Below are 17,305 nucleotides of genomic sequence, written 5' to 3'. Positions count from 1 at the left end.
CCTTTTTGTGTATCCAATGGCTTGGGACAGCTGGAGATACCAATACACATGAGTGGCTTGTAGATTCCACCCCTATAATTTAAAGGGACTATCAAATGACATTTCTATAAATGTATTTAGAACTTGACACCTTCTTTTGATTACCCTCCTTTATTCTCAAAAGTTCTTTAAATCAATGGTAAAAATATATCTAAAAATTAGTTTGAAAGTGACTTATCATTGTATGTCGTTATTAAAAGTTATCATTAACATAAACATTTTCCGAGCATATATGTGAATTGACAGGATTTACTCGAGTGGAATAAAAAAAATGTGTTATACTAAAAGGGAAAATTGAATCGAACTATTTAAACCGAAACCAACAGAAAATTTATTAAATGGTTTGTTTTGTTTAAAAATCAAATCGTTTAATAAACGTTTGGTAAGGGCTTTTACCGATTAAACCAACGGTAAACCATTTAAACCGATTATATAAGAGAGTGTATATAATAATATAATAAATAAAATATTGTAAAATATGTATAAACATGTAGGTGAGAGATAGTATATAAAATATGTTATATTTGTCGGTAAGAGAGATTGTATGTAATATAAAGTATGGGCAAGAGATAGTTGCTTTGTTGTGTATCCCTTGCACTAGCGTGAGGCCAATGAGAATGCGCACAAGGGGCATCAACATGAGTTACATGACCAAACAATGTTCTTTTTTTCCATAAATTATATAGTTTGTAATATACAAATAAGCATATGGGGTGAAAGAAAGATTGTTTATAATATAAAGGGAGAGGGTTCTCTTCCTAGCAGCTTGTCTCCTACGCCAGCACGAGGGCCAATCACAATGTACATAGTAGAATCAATAGAGGAAAAGTGGTCATTTCGTCCTAGGTTGTGTTTGGGTGTGGAAGCCACTTTGACAAGCACGCTTCATTTTTCCCTAATATAAATTATGGGATAAAGTTCTCTGCACTGGGGGTGCAAGATGCACCCAGACACATGGAGAGTGTGCGAAATGATCGACCCACCCCCATGAATGGTGGTAATCCCGTCCCTATCCAACATTCCAACCCCATGTGTCTAGGTACAGCCTAAGCCCAGATGCGCTCCTGAGCAGAGAACAACGCCCCGTAAATTATATAGTTTGTAGAGAAGTGTTTCTTTGTCCAAGAGTGTGGACTATGTCAACGGTCCCATGTTGCTATTCTTTCATCATCTAAAAGAAGGGTGGAGATATCTTTTTAACATGAAGAGGACAAAGTTTCCAAATAAAATTCTTATTTTCCTAATTTATAATATATAGGGAAAATAAGGCTACCTAGTTGTGTGCGGCGCACAACTTTTGCGCAGCTATGCCTAGACACATGATCATGGAAAATGACAATCGTACCCCCACATGGAAAGGTGAAAATCACTGATGGCGATAGTGTTCTTTTTCCCATAATTATTAAATCCAAACCATCAAAAGTGAGTGAATCGTGATATGAAAAAAATTATACCAAAAAAAAGAGATCTGAATAAAATAATTAAAAATCATTTGTAAATGATTTTAATTTTACAATCTGTAATTATTTAATAATGATTTTTAACCGTTTAACATTCTAGCCAAAGAGGTAAGATTATTTGACACCTCAGTTGATCAGTTGATCAGTTGATCAGTTGATCAGTTGATCGCACCCTAAAAAGAAAAAAAAAGAAAAGAAAAAGAAAAAGCTGTTAATAATCCCACCCAAAAAAAACTGTTAATAACAAAATTCCTAATTTAAATGGATAAATAATATCTTTTTTATAAAAAAAAAAATATTAATAGGAGCATTATAGATAGATAAGAGCAGTGGACGGAATGGTTGTAAAGACTCAAAAGGGGTTGAAGGTTTAGCCGTTTAGGTCGGCAGTTTCAGTTTTACCTTTTTGTTGTTGGGCTTCGAATTTTTCTGTAGGGAGTTAAGAATTTAAGATTCATTTTACACTCAGAATTCTGCACTAGGGAGTTCAAAATTTAAGATTGATTGATAGAAAGAGATTTCTTTTAAAGATGTTCCTCCTTCCCAGAATTATGTACTTAGGGTTAGGTTTAGGTTAAGAGCAAGTGTTCCCATTTTTGCTCTTCTTCCATCTTATTCTTCAGCCTCTTTGAGAAGCATGAAAGATTCCAACGCAGATCTATTTGATCCTCGAACCATCATGGATTCCGATTTTTCTCCTGGCCTTCATGCCACCCCCGAGGGGGATTTTGGTTTTGCATTTAATGACAGCAATTTCTCTGATCGAATTCTTCGGATTGAGATCATGTCTGGACTGCCGGAGAACAAATCTGACGTTGATGGTTTCAACTCCATCGCTGATTGGGCTAGGAATCGGAAGCGAAGAAGAGAGGACATCAAGAAGGAAAATGGTTAGCCTTTTTCTGGCTTCTTGTTTTATTCCATTATTCTGTGATAGTTTTTAAACCTTAAAACATGTTATACTTCATCTAGTTGTGAACAATATTTGGGCTTGGGTTATATTTTGGCTTTCCATTTTTAAGAGTATTCCCCTCTATCTTCCTCCATCTATTGTATATTTTCTCCCCGTATACTTCTTCTGTAAACGGAACTGAATGGGCTCATGAAAAGTTACGATCGGAGCCTTATTGCAAATTGACAAACACAGTTTCTCTCCTTTTTTCTTATTTTACAGTTCTTTCGTTATAAATTTGCTAGAGTCTTTGTTAAGGAATATATGGTGCCCCCCTTTCGAGTCGTGGGCTACGCGTGGATAAAAATACATGGATATTGAAAACGTGACGCCAAAAGATCAGTTGGACCTCAAGGATCAGATCACCAATCGGAAACGAGATAAGAAATTGCTTGAATTGCCCAGTGGGAGTAGTGTTTCTTGCAAGTTGAAATCTATGTACCTTAGAAGTTGCTTAGGCTTAACCACTGTAGGTCTAATGTTGCATGGACTTCATCCTTTAAAGAACAACCAGCAATATTGATGGTCATAACCCTCTTCGTGGATGAATTTCTTAAGTTTATAATGAAGTTTGTACGGTGCAACATCACTCAAAATTACTACTTTACATGTGCAAGGTAACAGAGAGCTGAAAATTAGATAATTAACCATTTACTGAAGAATAAATATGAATCGAAGAAGACTGCAACCCTCAAAAAAGAGAACTCTCTCTCTTTCTCTCTAGCACGAGATTAATACTACTGGTGATGTTAAAACAGTGTACATGGGGGCAAGCCCCCCCTATTTGTAGCTTCATTCATACATTGGGATAAAGAAGGGGAAAACCATGCTTAAGATAATAATGGCAGGAAACAGCCTGTCTATCTCTCTGCAAAAATGATCTTTTATTTTTATCTCTTTGTCGTCATCGTTATCCCATTGCTACCCATGAAAACTTAGTTCTTGGAGTTCTAACCTCTTTTGCATACAGAAAATGACAATTTTAGGAATTCATCCTGAGCTTTGTGCTTAAAATCATAAGAGTGTTTGGTTCTGCATTCTTAGTTTTCTGTTACACTGATCCCACTTTTGGTTTGGTGAGTTAGGAAACAAAAATTGGTTTACAAATTAAAGATTGGATCCCTTATACCACATTCCTTAGTCCAAATGATATATTTTTTTGGAGAGGGGGGGTTAGTTTTTAGGTAAAGGTGAGAAGGGGTCCCAATCCCGAAATATATATCTATCCATGGTTTTAAAAATCAGGAATCGGAACGTTGAATCGGCCGTGACCAATCCCAATTTCGACTGATCTGACATGACTGATTCACACTCAAAACCCTAGAATTTTCCCTGTTTTTGGATCTGTAGACTGATTCTAGGGTTCTTGAAGGCCGATTCTGATTGGATTGGAATCGTTACTGTCCGATTCTGCATTTTAAAACCTTGCATTTATCCACTTAACTGTAGTGGTCTATGGTCTGTAAGTAGTGTTTGACTGGAGTCCATGTCATGAATGAAATGGGTGGAAGATGCTTTATGGGATAGTCTCTGGTATGCTATCAGAGGTTAGAATAAATTTAGAAGAGACTATGCATTAAAATAACAAGCAACTTAAAATAACTAGCAACCCGTACCTCTGTTATTTTGTAGATTGTAGCCATGTAGGTTATCAGAGGACCTTGTTCTTACTTATTTTATTGTTGTTGCTGATAATCTGATATTGTTACTATCATCATCAAAATGTAAGGATAAGTTCATACTTCCATCAACTGGAAACAATTTTTTCTCCCAGAACTCAGGCCCTGTGAATCTATGATGCATTTTATTTATGAAACTTATTGATTGCTCCTGTGATTCTTGGACTAGTTAAGGCTGTTCACTTTTATACATACTCTTACTTGCTTTATCATGCTGAAAGGCATAACGCAGAACTGATCATAGACCCCTTTTTCTCTTAACTTCCAGCTACAGATTTTTCTGTGTTCCCTGAGGAGGAGCAGATTTTGAACATTGGCCAGCCTGATACGGAGGATGGGTTGACCTATGAAAATCAAGATGAGGAAGTTATGGCCATGATTGAAGAGTCACCTTCAGGTGTTGGAATGGCCTTGACTAGAGTGATCTCTTCTGCATTTTTTTTTTTGGTTCACCACAACTGGTGGTCTGAATGAAATTGCAGTGTACATGTACATGCTTTTTTTTTATAACACTTTTTAAGCTCAATGTTAACTTATCAGAAGTATACGCAAACAATTTTGAAAATGAAATGAATGTAAAAATTAAAAACTTGGGAAATAGAGAAGTGTAGATTAAAAAGGAATACACCAGAGCACCACGTCTTGATAATTCAGTCTAGAATATGTTAAAGACTAAAAGATGAATTGACACTCATTGGCTTAAGTAAGGAAAGGAGACGTGACCGAGAGATGATTTTACTTGGTTCTCACAAATTTTGATATCAGAAAAGGCATGTTGTCCTAGGTGCAAACACTTGTTTTGTTTTTTATGCTCATTTTTTTTCTTTCTTTTAGGGTGCTTGGACATTAAAGTGAAGCACTGAGCGTCAGTATTAGTATATTGCGTTACCTGTTGAAGCACAGAACAATGGAAAGTAGGGACTTTAGGTTAAGATGTTTGTTAAAGAAAATTTCTTGTAAGTTAACAGAATTTTCTTACTGCCCGACCTTTTACTTCTATCATTTTTTCTGCTTGCATCTCCAATGATGCACACCTATCGCCTCTCTCTCTCTTCTCCTAATTCTTTTTTCTATTGGTTACCTGTAATACACAACTACATCAGGACAATTTTATGCACTTTAAACTTTTGAGTGCTGATAAATTATGCCAATTTATTCTTTATTCTATGGTGTTTAATGGTAAACATTGTTCTCCTACTTATAATCCATTGAAACCTTTTGTAACATCTAAATATTGGAAATAATCGGATGGCACTTGCAGTGAAATGATTTGATGTTGGCCACAAGAAATAGCGGAACTCTTAAATCAATGTTGACCTATGGTGATTCCATTTTTCTGTCCCACATCACCTTGCGGTTGTGTAATATAAATATTGAAACTTCTTATTACTTTCATAGGTGATGAGGCTGCAGACAGATGTCCCACATCTCCTTGCGGCTGTGTAATACAAATATTGAAACATCTTATTACTTTCATAGGTCATGGGGCTGCACACAGCAATGATTCGTCCTGGAGCATGGATTGTACAACAGTTCTGAGAGCCAAGACCATACACATCAGTTCTCCCATTTTAGCAGCAAAAAGTCCTTTTTTCTACAAGGTAAGTATCTAGTTCGTTCTAATCTTAGTCCTCTCTAAATTATTATTTGATCTGTTGTTCTAATGTTTGTGTTTTATATATTTTTTATAGCTATTCTCAAATGGAATGAGAGAATCAGAACAGAGACATGTAACTTTGCGGATCAATGCCTCTGGTAATTGCAGAAAAACCTTTGCTTGGTAATTCTTTGAGTAAATTACTCCCCCCTTCCCTCGATTATGCCCGAATGACAAGCCCTTCCCCTGCATATTGAGTAATAGCTCTACCCTCCCCTGAACTCAAAAGATTCTATCAACCGTACCCATTCCATGAAAAATCGCTGTTAAGTGATAGAAAAAGACAATAATACCCTCATCTCTAACCTCACTTCTTTCTTCTTCCTCCTGTAACCCCACCCGCCCCCACCACTCTGCACCTCTGGTTTTCTTCTTCCATGATCAGATCAGTTTGTCCTGTTGTAGTTGATGTTACAGCAGTATTGGAAGTAGTAGCTGAGGCTGAAATTAAGTTGCTGCGTTGTTGACCTTGTCGGTGGATTATCTGCCGAAGAGGGTCTCTTGGATCTTTTCCTCTTTTGCTATCCACCTCCAACAGGAACATTTCCGAGGGTTCCTCTTTGAGTCCAGTATCTTCTGCAAGCTTGAAATCCAATCTCCATTTGAGCCAAATTCCTAAATTCAGCATCCGATAACAATCATCTCAAATCAGGAAGGAAATAAAATTACTCAGAACTAATACCCATTTCTCACTGAATGATATAACTCACTCGTTCAATTGTTTAAGACAAAAGAGGGGGGGAAATTAATGCAAAGAAAATCAGTTTTATCACGCAAAAGTAGAAAAAGAAAAAGCAATTAGTGATGAAAAGAAAAACGAAACTCACTGGCAGATTCGAGCATTTGAGCTTTTTCTAAATCACAACATCTGAATCGAAATTCTCTGTGATGCAAACTGAATGTCCAAATCAAAGTTCTGAAGTGAAAACGAAAACACAAAAACAAAAATCAAGAGTTTCAGAATCGGAGAGTGATAGGAGATGGTCCGAAGAATGGAGAAAATCAGAAAATTGAAGAAAACGAAAAGAAGAGGAGAAATGTGGATTAGGGTTCTGCCGGAGTGTTCGAACGAAGGAAAAAGAAGAGAACTTCTTGAAATTCTCTTTTTCATTTTCTCTCTTGTTATTATGGTGGTATTATTAGAATATCACAAACATAAGGGCATTTTGGGGTTTAATTAAATATATATAGGGTGATGTCATCACTTAATGGTGATTTTTCATGGAATGGGTACGGTTGATTGAATCTTTTGAGTTCAGGGGAGGGTAGAGCTATTACTCAATATGCAGGGGAAGGGCTTGTCGTTTGGGCATAATCGAGGGGAGGGGGGGGGGAGTAATTTACTCTAATTCTTTTAATACGGTTGATGTATCTAGCTCGACCATTTCTCTTATCTCTGGATAGCATATTTCCATAATATTAAAGCATGTCCTAAAATTTGGTGCAAATCTGACACAATTTGGCCACCATCTCATTAAACCCTTATTTTGGGGCTTCCGCCTGCTTTGGGACACAGATCAGATTGTCTCCCCGGCCAAATTTGTGGTGGATCCTTGCATCATTGATTAGACATTAAAATATTTTCTGGTGATTTATGGATCGTCGAAATCTAATGGTTGGATCTCCCAGAATCACTCCCAACATGCATCCCCATTCATGTCGCAACTAAATCGGTAAGCTTGGTGTCTGGGGCATAAAAAACAGCCTTCGGCCCCCCAAACTTACTCATGGCAAACTTTCAGCTGCCCAATGACCTATAATGCTTGTCAGTTTTCCTATTGGGGTTAGGAAGTTATCACCACAACCCAAATAGGTGAAGAACAAATAGAATTTGCTACAAAAGCTAGCTAATGGGGGTATTTCTACGTATGAGAACATGGTAATGGAGAAGGTAATAGCCGAAATAAGATTCGTTTTGGCTAGAGTGTCCAAATCCATTATATATTTGCCACAGGTTTGCCATAATGTTGGAACTATGGCAAATGCATCTATCGCCGTTGATGCATAAATAAAGTTACTAATAGTAGTGATTGAATTTCTTCTAGAGTTCCACGTGAGAAACCATCGAATATAACCTACATGTCCAATCAAACGATGAACTAGAGGTCTTTTGACTTTTGTTTGGAGCGTGGCGGCCAGTGTGGACCCATACAAATAGTTTTGAAATGTTTAGATAGAGGTTTGTGATTGGAATGGCTTTTATTCCTGCCACACACGGGCTGCTTCATTCAGATGTTTCTGAGGTATGTAGGGGTGGAGCTTCAGTCCATTTGTCCTTTGGCAGGCGTTGTTAATCTAATTGTTACATTTTTCTTAATTCTTATGGTGGCCTGGGCAATATTCCTGCATGCTTTATGGTATTGATGGCCATTAGTTGTCTGTTGGAGATCATGGGCTCATTGCCTAAGAAATCTGTGATACTTGTTCCTATGGCTGATTTACATGGTGGTTTGAACCGTTCAAAGTTACTGGTTGGACTAGTTCTTTCTATTGGATTGCCACTATATCAAAATACGCATGGGGCAATCTTTGGTGGCTTCTTCTGTGGTTCAGCCAATGCACATTGTTCATCACTGGATCCCTACCCCTTCTACTTAGGCTTTACTTTGACGGGAGTTTCTTGGGTAATCCAGGACCAGTGGTATAGGAGGGTTTTTAGGGATGTGGAGGATCAGATTCATCTGGTATTCATATTTTCAGAACCCATTGGTACAAGCAGAGATTATGGTTGCCATCCAAGGCTTGGAGATTTCTGTCTCTAAAGAATGGCGTAACTCTATCTATCATTGAAGGAGACTCCATAATATGGTACTGGTTTAAGAATTCAAATCAGTAGCAACCAAGATCATCTATCAAAGGAGGGCTCAGGTAATGGGTGGATTTTAATTACACAAAATCTAATGATGAAATGGTATGAAACTGAGATCGAATGGAGGTAATAAGTAGGAGAATAGATGCCGAAAGTTTCAGCCTATTCGGATGGACAGAAGTTATCAGTTTCCTAGTAGCACTAGGAATGGAGTTACAGGGCAAAATTGGATACTGTTTTAGGGTTATGAAAAAGGAACTTAGATCTCTGATTTAGGGTTTAGGAAGGGTAGATTAGGTCAATGATTTCAGAATTAAGATGGTCTGACAGTATTAGCTTAATCTAAGTTTGAAATCAGAATCGGTATTGCATGGAGGTCTGAAACTGTATGTTAATGGGGATAGGGGCAGAATGGGAATAACAAGGATATCCTCAAATCTGACCATCAGAACTAGTTCAAATTTGAATAAATTCCTATTCTAGGGTTGATGAAGGTATGATAAGAGTTTCGAATCAGTTGGGTGGCTGGTTTGCTTTATCTAGAAAAACCCCTAGTATGTGATCTTCTAAAAGAAGCTTGGTTGTAGTTGCAGATAATTAAGAACTCAACTTATCTGTTAATGGCTATAATCTGAAAATAGAATTTTCAAACCAGCAAAACATTATCAAAATTTGAATGAGAACAATAAACGATCCTGCTGGGCTTCACATTGCAAGGTGTCAATCGGATCAAACACCGATTCCTTGTTCCTCGATCAAACATAAGGAGTTCTTCTAGTTGCAGAAGAAAACAGCAGCAGCAGCTTCAGGTTTTCAAAATCGTGAGGTGAAAGAGATCCCCATGTATAGCTTTATTTAATTAAATAGGCCAATAGGCCAATGAGTCAAAGGCTGACTAGGAATAGGAATTTCCCACAGCTTACTTCAATTCATTGTACTATTACTTAGTCCATACAGCTTAAGTAATATGGACCCAAAATTTAAAGGGAAAATTACGCATACCCTGTGGTTTGCCTAAAATTAAAAAACCCTAAAGTTTCGAAAAATTGACTTGTACACCCCTCCTATTGATAAAAAACTACAAAATTGACAGTCTGTTAAAGGTGACTATTAAATGACGATGTCATCGCTATTTTTCACTTGAAATGACTTTTCTACCCTCTTCAAACTAAATAAAATATAACTCAAATTCAATGTGTCTGAAACCCTTCCTCCTTCCTCTGAATGGGAACAAAACAGGGGATGAAGCCCTGCATACCAGTGACCACCGCCGGCACCACGCGGTCAAAACAGGGCTCTCGGAGGCCCTACGACTTTCGGCAGAGGGTCGATCAACTCCGGCGATCAAGATGGTGTTATCATCCATCGGAAACTGGCCCAAAAAAACTTCTATTTTGCTGCTGCAATCGAGGTTTCTTGTGTTTTGGTTTACAACAGCCATTTTATTCCTTTGACGGAGACGCTGAACCAATTTCCTAACTAGATCATAAAGGCAAGAAAATCCGTCTTGATTTTATCCATTATTGGATTGATTGAATCTACTGACAAACAGTGAGCCCCTTTCTTTATTTAATTTTAATATGTTCTTCCTTTCTGGGTTTCACCATCAATTTCAGGATCTTGTTTCATTAGGTAGTTATGGAAGAAAACAATTCCCTAGCCTGTTTGGTCTCATCTGATTGGGGTTGTCTGGGTTCATACTTAACAGGGCTGGTCCTCTCCTACCTCCCCATCCAATCCGTAGTGAGAGCCAGTGCAGTCTGCAAGTTCTGGTGCTTCGTCATCACCAACCCCTCATTCTCATCTCACGTCTCCGCAGTCAAGAAGCCTTGGTTCTTCATTTTCGGCCAGAACAACATCTTCATCAAGAACAACCAAGCCTTCGCCTTCAACCTGGAGGCTGACAAGTGGATCCGCCTCCCCTCCAACCTTTGTCCCTCCACTTGCCAAGAGGAATCCTTCCTCGGTTCCGGCGGTTTCTTCTTCACCACCACCTCCTCCACCACTTATCGCTTAAGCTACTCTCCCATCCTCTGTGGTTCATGGTGCAACCTCGCAGCTTAGTTTCTCTCACTGTAATCCCCTTGTCGGTGGAGTTAGATTCAACCGTCATATCAAGGGTTTGTTAAAAAAAATGAGGTCTATTTTATTTAGTTTGAAGAGGGTATAATGGTCATTTCAGGTGAAAAATATCGATGATGTCATCACTTAACAGTCACCTTCTAACGGACTGTCAATTTTGTAATTTTTTTTATAAATAAGAAGGGTGTACAAGTCAATTTTTCAAAACTTCGGGTTTTTCCTATGTTAGGTAAACTACAGGGGGTGTATGCATAATTTTCTCAAATTTAAAACACTTAGTTGCTAAATAATAACTTAATTCGAATCACTTAAATTGACCTAAACAATGAACCAGAATTAGACCATGATTCAATTAACAAAACAAAGACGTAAAATAAGTATAGTAATCAGTAAAAACAAATGCAAAACAGCAACTAATAGGCCATGGATTGGCCCTACTTACTGGCTTCTTCTATTTGATGTTAAAGACCTATTTCCCTGTTAATTACAAATAAGTCCTTTTTTAAGTTTTACCTCATAAATCTTCTCTCTTCTGGAATTATATTAAAGTCCTCTTCTAATTTGCTAGTCCAGTTTGACCCCCTCACTTATTACTTTACATCTAATGTGCATACTTGCTTCTAAAATTACAAGATTGCCATTGATCTTTTATAATCGAATTAATTATTCTTTGATGGGGCCCATAGTGATCCAAATTAGGGTTATTGAACCCTAGATCCGCATCAGACACTATAAGGTTGTGGATGTTTCTCGGTCTTCAACCCTCTTCACAAAAACTTCAGAAGTAACATTGACACAACTGCCATTGTCAACTATTACATATATGGTATGATCTCCTAAATGCATACAGCAGTAGAAAATGTAGTTACGTCACCAATCCTCTTCTTTGGTTTCAGCCACTGAAATATGAGTAATTACATGAAATACGATATGTGCCATCTTCATTCTCATCATCATCATACTCATCCACATCAAAATCCCTATCTTCCAATGGATATGGGTAGAAGTGTCAGGATCATCATACTTGGGAGTATCTTCCTTTTCAGCAACCACATTGATCTTCTGACGGTTAGGACAAGATTTAGCATTATGTCCAATCTCCTGACAGTAATAACATTGCACCTTATTGCCATTGGTCATAGGTGCCTTCACCTTGACTTGTCGTGTAGGAGTGGTGGTGCGAGTAGGGGCTGCAATAGTAGGATTAGGTGCTAGAAAAATTTTATTGTTCTCCCTAGCTTGATAACCAAACCCTCCTAGCTGTAGGCGCTAACAACTTCTCTGCCCATAGAGCTTTCTCAAAACAATCTTGTACATTTACCACATGTGTAACACCAATAGCTCTATTGATATCAGCCCGTAATCCCAATCAAAATCGAGATAATACTTGTATGTCATTCTCTCTTAAACTAGTGCAAGAAGAGAGTCAAATTGCTCCATGTACCCAACAACTGATAAACTTCCTTGACGAAGAGAATTTAAATTGTCTTGTAACCGAGCTCTGAAAGTAGGTGACAAATACTTGTCCCTCAATTCTTTTTTCATCTCTTCCCAAGTGACGAGCATGCCCTATCCCGGTCTTTAAGATCCGTCTCATGGGTTCTCCACAATTCACGTGCTGAACCAACTAGCTTAGTGTGTACTAGTTTCATCTTCCATGTCTTAGATAGTTCTGCCAATCAAAGTAATTATCCAATGCTGCCAACCAATCATAACACACCTGAGGATCATGCGTATCAATGTACTCCTTGAGTTCAAGTTTGACCTTCTATGTGTAGAGTAAGTGTATGTTGGTCACTAGTAATAGCTCCTTAAGTGCTCTTCAATAGTTGGTTACACTGTAGGAACTCTCTGTGGACTCTACCTGCAAACCTCAGGTTGTTAAGCGGAGCTGTAGAATGATCCCTGTTTCACTCTCAAGTGGAACGTGAGTATCATGCGTGGGTGTAGTCAGCCTGTTCTCCATTGCAGTCAACCTCTCATTGATGCTTTGGCTTTCGTTCTCTCAGATAACTATTGGAACATCTCCATTACCTTAGTCATAGGGTCAGGTGGAGGTGGAAGTCTTGAGAAACCTTCTTCAGCCATACTCTGATCCCTTTTAATGTAATACTGGTTTGAGAATTCAAATCAGTAGCCAAATCCAAGATCTTCTATCAAAAGACGGCTCAGGTTATGGGTGGATTTTAATATCACCAAATCTAATGATGGAATGGGTGTGAAATTGAGATCGAATGGAGGTAATAAGTAGGAGAATAGATGCCAAAAGTTTCGGTCTATTTGGATGGACAGAAGTGAAGTTATTGGTTTTCCTAGTAGCAGTAGGAATGGAGTTACAGGGCAAAATCAGATACTGTTATAGAGTTTAGAAAAGGGAACTTAGGTCACTAATTTCAGAATTAAGATGGCTTGAAAACTGTAGTTTAATGTGGGTTTGAAATCAGAATCGGTATTGGGTTGAAGGTCTGAAACTTTGTGCTAATGGGGGTTAGGGCAGAATAGGAATAACAGGGATACCTTCAAATCTGACTGTCAGAACTAGGTCAAGTTTGAATTGATTCCTATTCTAGGGTTGATGAAGGTATGGAAAGAGTTTCAAATCAATTTGGTGGCTGGTTTGCTTAACCTAGAAAAACACTTAGTATATGATCTTCTAGAAGAAGCTTGGTTCTGGTTGCAGAAAATTTAAGAACTCAACTTGTTAATGGTTATAATCTGAAAATAGAACTTTCAAACCAGCAAAACAGTATCAAAACTTGAACGAGAACAATAGATGATCCACCTGGGCTTCACACCACCAGGTGTCAACCGGATCAAATACCGATACTTCTTCCTCGATCAAACACAATGGATTCTTCAAGTTGCAGAAGAAAACAGCAGCAGCAGTTTCAGGTTTTCAAAATCATGAGGTGAAAGTGATTCCCACACATAGCTTTAACACCTAGTTGCGAACTAATAACTTAATTCAAATTACTTAGATTGACCCACACATTGAACCAGAATTAGACCATGTTTCAATTAACAAAACAAAGACTTAAAAATAAACCAAAGTATAGAAATCTGTAAAAACAAAAGCAAAACAGCAACTAGTAGACCACGGATTGGCCTATTCACTTCACTTGGACTTCTTCCTTGAATGTGTGTTCAGATCTGCATCAGTCCAGTTAGGTGATCTGTTAGCCGGTGGTCCATGTCAGTACATTCATTTGCTAAGAAAGGCTAGATCTCTTTGTAGTTAAGAAATTTCCTGTTTCTTTGGGAGGTTACATTCAACAAATTACCTAGCTAATGGCCTCTGGCCAAGACGGGCATAAATGGGAATCTCTTTATGTGGGTCCTGTTTTGATTGAGTCCCCCTCCGGTAGGTTTGTAAGGGCTTGGCCATGTGGTGTTATTGTACTATGACATGGTACTCTTCATATTCTGCCAATTCTCTTTCCTTCTTTGGTAATAAAGGTTTCTGTCACTAATAAAAATTATATACTAGCATGTGCAACTGAACATTGAAATCTTACTTCAATTTCAATTATTCCACATGGACAGAGGAAGATGCACTCATGGAGCTCCTTAAATTTATGTACAGCAATACCCTATCAACAACGACAGCACCTGCTTTGCTGGATGTGCTGATGGCTGCAGACAAATTCGAGGTAGCTTCATGCATGAGGTACTGCAGCCGTCTACTACGGACCCTCCCCATGACACCTGAGTCAGCATTACTCTATCTGGAGCTCCCTTCCAGTGTTTTAATGGCTGAAGCAGTTCAGCCTTTGACTGATGCAGCAAAGCAATACCTTGCTGCACGTTACAAGGACATAACCAAGTGAGTACCATGTTATACGATACTCTGTTCTCTTTGCATATCATCAGTAGTTTGGATTCTACCAGTTTGTTAATTATAATTAGATTAAGTTTTTCTTCACCCCCCCCCCCCCAAAACACACACAAACCTTTGTTTTGTTATCTTCGGTATTCTCTGGGTAGTCAAATCAAATGAGGAGTAATCCTTACTCAGTTGTGGTTAAAGCTATTAAACATAGGGGAATTCATTTTTTGTCTTCAGTTACACCAATATTTAGAGCATATTTGTTTTCTACTTGATGGTTCATCATAAGCAAATGACAATGAAGCACCCCTTGTGGGTGATTCCCTTCCTGTATGTACCATAAATTGATGCCGAAGTTGTATAGATTACCTATAAAATAAACTTTTTTTCCTCTTTGAACAGCCCAAGTGGTTATTATTGATGGTGCGTATGAGACTGGAAATGGTTTTCTAGTCTCTTGTCTTCTTGTGAGCATCTGCTGAGTTAATGGCAGCATCGTGATGTTGTCAGGTAGCGAATTAAAGTGTTAATTAGACCAGAGTCTAGGCTTCTAGGTAGCACAGATTTTTAAACGCTGATAAACTTTTGAGTCCTATTCATTACCTTGAGAGGGGATTCAACCCTTGTAGCCAACATAGGACGGTATATGTCAAGGGGTTGGCTGTTTTGGTCACATATGGTACAAATGCATATGCAAGATTATTGGACATAACATGAAATTAGAGCAAGTTTCTTCCAGTGTATAGTCAGCCTGACCTCTTTTTTGTCTGCTCTTTCTTAATTATGACATGTTCTATGTTTAATCATCTGTAACTGTAATAGAGTTCAATAATAATAATATCTTGCTCTAAGCAGGTTTCAAGAAGAAGTGTTGAGCTTGCCGTTAGCAGGAATTGAGGCTGTTCTGTCCAGTGATAATCTCCAGGTGGCATCAGAAGATTCGGTCTATGACTTTGTGCTGAAATGGGCCCGAGCCCACTACCCCAAACTGGAGGAGCGACGGGAGATCTTGGGCTCACGCCTGGGCCGCCTCATCCGCTTCCCTTGCATGACTTGCAGGAAGCTGAAGAAGGTCCTCACCTGCAATGACTTCGATCATGAACTGGCATCGAAAGTTGTTCTCGAAGCCCTTTTTTTCAAGGCTGAGGCCCCTCATCGGCAGCATTCCTTGGCCGCTGAGGAGGCTGCTGCCACCAACTGTCGTTTTGTGGAGAGGGCGTACAAGTACCGTCCAGTTAAGGTGGTGGAATTTGAGCTGCCAAGGCAGCAGTGTGTGGTGTACTTGGACTTGAAGAGGGAGGAGTGCACAAAGCTGTTTCCATCTGGGAGAGTCTATTCACAGGCGTTTCACCTAGGTGGGCAGGGTTTCTTCTTGTCAGCTCACTGTAATATGGATCAGCAGAGCTCGTTCCACTGCTTTGGGCTATTTTTAGGGATGCAGGAGAAGGGCTCTGTGAGCTTCGCAGTGGATTATGAGTTTGCAGCAAGGTCAAAGCCTAAGGAGGAGTATGTGAGCAAATACAAAGGCAACTACACTTTCACAGGGGGGAAGGCAGTTGGGTACAGAAACCTGTTTGCCATGGCATGGACATCTTTCATGGCTGATGACAGTCTTTACTTCATCAATGACATTCTCCACCTCAGAGCAGAGCTAACCATTAAGCACTAACTCAGATTGGAGCCATACTGCAGCTTCCCTAATATTACTGGATTGATTTGGTTTCTTTAGGCCAAGCAGAACACTCAAAATAGCTGCTGCAGCCGGATGCAATCTTTGACCCGGTCAAGATTGTGGAGGGAAATTATTTGTTTTGGGGGAAGGGTGCTTGGGTTAAGGGGTTGATGGTGCCAGCTATTCCCTTTGTTGTGGACATACTTATAGAAAGAAAATTAGTATGTATTATATACAGGTTGTCTGTTCATATCCTCAAAGCACTTGATGTTCATCTCTGTCCTCTTAAATCGAGATCCTCGGCACATGACGATTGGTATAGACATGGAGGTTCTTGATGTTTCATGTAAAGTGTAGGTTTCCATATTTCATCCGGAGATCGAATAACCAAAGAAACCTGTGATGATGAAGACGATTTTCTGCATTTTTTGTCTCCCAGTGATTATGTTTTTAAGGCCAAATGAAAGGAGGCTGATTTAACACTCAAACAAAACTCATTCCTCTCTCCAATATTTGTTGATCCTTCAATAAAAATAAAAAGGTAAAAAAAGAACTCTGTCTGGGATTGTGTCTTATATGCCAGTACTCTTATGAGTTCCCATTTGAAAAGACAGTTCTGACCCCTTGTTTTAAGGAGGAAAGAAATAGACACATGAGAGTGTTGGTGTAGGCCACACTCTCGAATAGAAAACTGCCTCCCAAATAAAAATATTTGTGATCCACATCTGGAAGAAATACTCGAAAATGAATCCTCCAAGACCTGAAGGTGGATGGACAGTAAATTTGTAGGAAGCACTTAGGTAGGCTCTTCGAGGGCGGGCCTTGGTGTAATGGTAAGGTTGTTTCATTGTGACCAAATGGTCATGGATTTGAGTTTGGAAACAACCTCTCTGTGAAAGTAGGGTAAGGTTGCATACGTTATGACCCTTCCCAGACTTCGCAGTGACGGGAGCCTCGTGCAATGGGTACGTCTTATTTGTTTATTTATTTTTTCAAGGTAGGTTCTCCAAATACTTAATTCAGGGTCTATCAGCTTCAGTTCAGAGTACAAGTTTTCGATTCAAGGTACATGCTTGAATCTTGAGGATTGTTGGTTTGATGGAAATTTTAAGGATTTAATTTTTTCACC

General features: G+C 38.8%; 1 protein-coding gene across 2 annotated transcripts; it reads left to right on the top strand.

The window, feature by feature from the left end:
• Positions 1-2,132: 2,132 nt before the first annotated feature.
• Positions 2,133-16,255, top strand: LOC122665674 (BTB/POZ domain-containing protein POB1-like). Of its 2 annotated transcripts, none has more exons than XM_043861831.1 (6): positions 2,133-2,389; positions 4,399-4,527; positions 5,610-5,731; positions 5,822-5,885; positions 14,222-14,501; positions 15,360-16,255. In XM_043861831.1, the coding sequence occupies exons 1-6, from the start codon at positions 2,137-2,139 to the stop codon at positions 16,171-16,173; spliced, it is 1,662 nt and encodes a 553-aa protein (XP_043717766.1). In that variant the 5' UTR covers positions 2,133-2,136; the 3' UTR covers positions 16,174-16,255. The 2 variants fall into 2 exon arrangements, with proteins under 2 accessions (XP_043717766.1, XP_043717760.1); XM_043861825.1 differs by having other exon boundaries at positions 5,529-5,731.
• The last annotated feature ends 1,050 nt before the right edge of the window (positions 16,256-17,305 follow it).

This window comes from Telopea speciosissima, chromosome 1, assembly GCF_018873765.1.
Source record: "Telopea speciosissima isolate NSW1024214 ecotype Mountain lineage chromosome 1, Tspe_v1, whole genome shotgun sequence".
NCBI lineage: Eukaryota > Viridiplantae > Streptophyta > Magnoliopsida > Proteales > Proteaceae > Telopea > Telopea speciosissima.
Note: the sequence above shows the minus strand (reverse complement) of the source record. Positions and strands in the feature narration are given on the sequence as shown.